Below are 2,825 nucleotides of genomic sequence, written 5' to 3' on the forward strand. Positions count from 1 at the left end.
CAAATCAAGAATAGATCCCTTGAAGTACATCTTTCAAAAGCCCATGCCCACTGGCAAGCTGGCCAAGTGGCAAATCTTGTTGAGTTAATTTGACATTGTCTACATGACTCATAAAACAATCAAAGTACAGGCACTAGCAGATCACCTTGCTGAAAATCCCGTGGACGGAAAATACGAACCCCTAAAAACATATTTTCCTGATGAAGAGGTATCATTCATAGGAGAAGACATTGCAGAATCTTATGACGATTGGAGAATGTTTTTCGATGGAGCAGCAAATTTCAAAGGAGTTGGCATATGAGCAGTCCTAGTATCAAAAATTGGTCAGCATTATCCGGTATCTGCCAAGCTCAGGTTCCCATGCACCAACAACATGGCCGAGTACGAAGCCTGCATCTTAGGGCTCTAGATGGCCATTGACATGAACTTCCAAGAGTTGCTAGTAATTGGGGATTCAGACTTGCTTATACATCAGGTCCGAGAACAATGGACGACCAAGAACGCCAAGATACTCCCTTATCTGCATCATGTACAGGAGTTGAGAAAGAGGTTCACAAAGACAGAATTCCATCATGTTCCCAGGGTCCAGAATGAATTCGCCGATGCACTGGCTACCCTATCATCCATAATACAATATCCAAACAAGAATTTCATTGATCCCATTCTCAATGATCAGCCCGCTTACTGTGCTCATGTTGAAGAAGAAGCAGACGGAAAGCCTTGGTTTCATGATATCAAGGAATACTTGGCAAAAGGAGAATACCCAAAACTCGCAAACGCTACTCAGAAGCGCATGCTTCGGAGGTTATCCAATAATTTCTTTCACAGTGGAGGAATCCTGTACAGGAGGACTCCTGATTTGGGATTACTAAGGTGTGTCGACGCAAAGGAAGCATCCAGGCTATTAGAGGAAATTCATGCAGGGACCTACGGTCCACATATGAATGACTTTGTTTTAGCAAAGAAAATACTCCGAGATAGTTATTTTTGGATGACTATGGAAACAGAATGCATCTAGTATGTCCGAAAGTGCCACCGCTGCCAGATACATGCATACATGATAAAGTTGCCTCCAAATGAGCTTAATGCAACAAGCTCGCCGTGGCCGTTCGCCGCCTGGGGAATGGATCTTATCAGACCAATCGAACCCGCCGCATCAAACGGGCACAAGTTTATCCTAGTAGCGATTAATTATTTCACCAAATGGGTTGAAGCAACATCTTACAAGGCAGTGACTAAGAAAGTTTTGGCAGATTTCGTCCGCGACCGTATCGTGTGTTGGTTCAGAATTCCAGAGTCAATCATTACTGATAATGGCTCCAACTTCAAAAGTGATTTGATGAAATCCATGTGTGAAACCTTCAAGATCAAACACAAGAATTCTATAGCCTACAGACCTTAGATGAACGGAGACGTAGAGGCCGCCAACAAGAATATCAAGAAGATACTAAGGAAAATGATAGAGAAGTATAAGCAGTGGCACGAGAAGCTATCGTTTGCTTTATTGGGATACCGCACCATAGTCCGCACATTGACAGAAGCAACCCCCTATATGCTGTTCTACGATACAGAGGCAGTCATTCCCGCTGAGGTAGAAATTCCTTCCTTAAGGATCATACAGGAAGTAGAGCTCGACGATGCAGAATGGGTGAAGAATCGTCACGAGTAGCTAGCTCTTATAGATGGAAAGAGAATGAATGCAGTTTGCCATGGTGAGCTCTATCAGAACAGAATGTCCAGAGCCTTCAACAAAAAAGTCAAGCCGAGATAATTCACACTAGGACAGCTGGTGTTAAAGAAAATTTTTCCGCATCAAGATGAAGCCAAAGGGAAATTCTCTCCCAACTGGCAGGGTCCGTACATGGTTCATCGGGTTTTGACAGGAGGAGCCCTCATACTTGCAGAAATGGACGGAGAAGTTTGGCCAAAGCCGATCAATTCAAATGCAGTCAAGCGATACTATGTGTAATCTTTATGCTTTCCTTATATGATGTAATTTGAACTACGCCTGACCTGATTCCCGTTTAAGAGGGGATACGTAGACAGCCCTATGGGTTCAGTCACAATTCAATAAAATTTCCATTTCCCCCGCTATTGGAAACTGGGGCAGAATTTTGAGGAGGACCCTCAAAATTCCAAAGTCGATTCCAGCCATTTATCATTAACAGCCGTCAGAAGAAGCAACCTAGTAAACTGGGGCAGAATTTTGAGGAGGACCCTCAAAATTCCAGAGCAAGAGAAGTTGCAATATCTTGAACCACGTCGTAGTCGTCGGTTCATCTAAAGAAAACTATTCTTTATTATGTACTTATGTTATGATTTTACTAAATCATGCATGTTTATTACTAAAATTGCCTTGTTTAGCAATGCTACCCCAGTGATATATACGGTATCGCTGGATCAAAGCCGAGCAGGTCAAGCAAAGACAGCGGGGATACGAACTAACCTTTCCCCCTTTACAAACTCACAATTTTTCTTTGAATGCAGGCACTTGAGTTGCAAAATCATCAAATATACTATACACTCACTCACAAAGTTTAGGAATACAACTCTACCAACCATTTCACTTGCTCGCAACTGCTATCCGCACAACAGTATCCCCAGCAGGCACAATATCCCCAGCAATCGCGATACCGCAATCCGCTATCAGCTAAGAAAACTCTATTGCCATTTGCCATTTTTACTTCCTGCATAAGGCTACCATTCTGCCTTCCGAGACTAAGCTCTGTCTCCATCTGCATTCTCTGCATTGCATAAGGCTACCATTCTGCCTTCCGAGGTTAAGCTCCACCTCCATCTGCATTCTCTGCATTGCATAAGGCTAC

General features: G+C 43.2%; 1 protein-coding gene across 1 annotated transcript; it reads left to right on the forward strand.

Moving 5' to 3' along the window:
• Window positions 1-409: 409 nt before the first annotated feature.
• Window positions 410-2,541, forward strand: LOC138881443 (uncharacterized). Its single transcript, XM_070161668.1, has 2 exons — window positions 410-748; window positions 2,488-2,541. The coding sequence occupies exons 1-2, from the start codon at window positions 410-412 to the stop codon at window positions 2,539-2,541; spliced, it is 393 nt and encodes a 130-aa protein (XP_070017769.1).
• The last annotated feature ends 284 nt before the right edge of the window (window positions 2,542-2,825 follow it).

Source organism: Nicotiana sylvestris, chromosome 11 (genome assembly GCF_000393655.2).
Source record: "Nicotiana sylvestris chromosome 11, ASM39365v2, whole genome shotgun sequence".
NCBI classification, from domain to species: domain Eukaryota; kingdom Viridiplantae; phylum Streptophyta; class Magnoliopsida; order Solanales; family Solanaceae; genus Nicotiana; species Nicotiana sylvestris.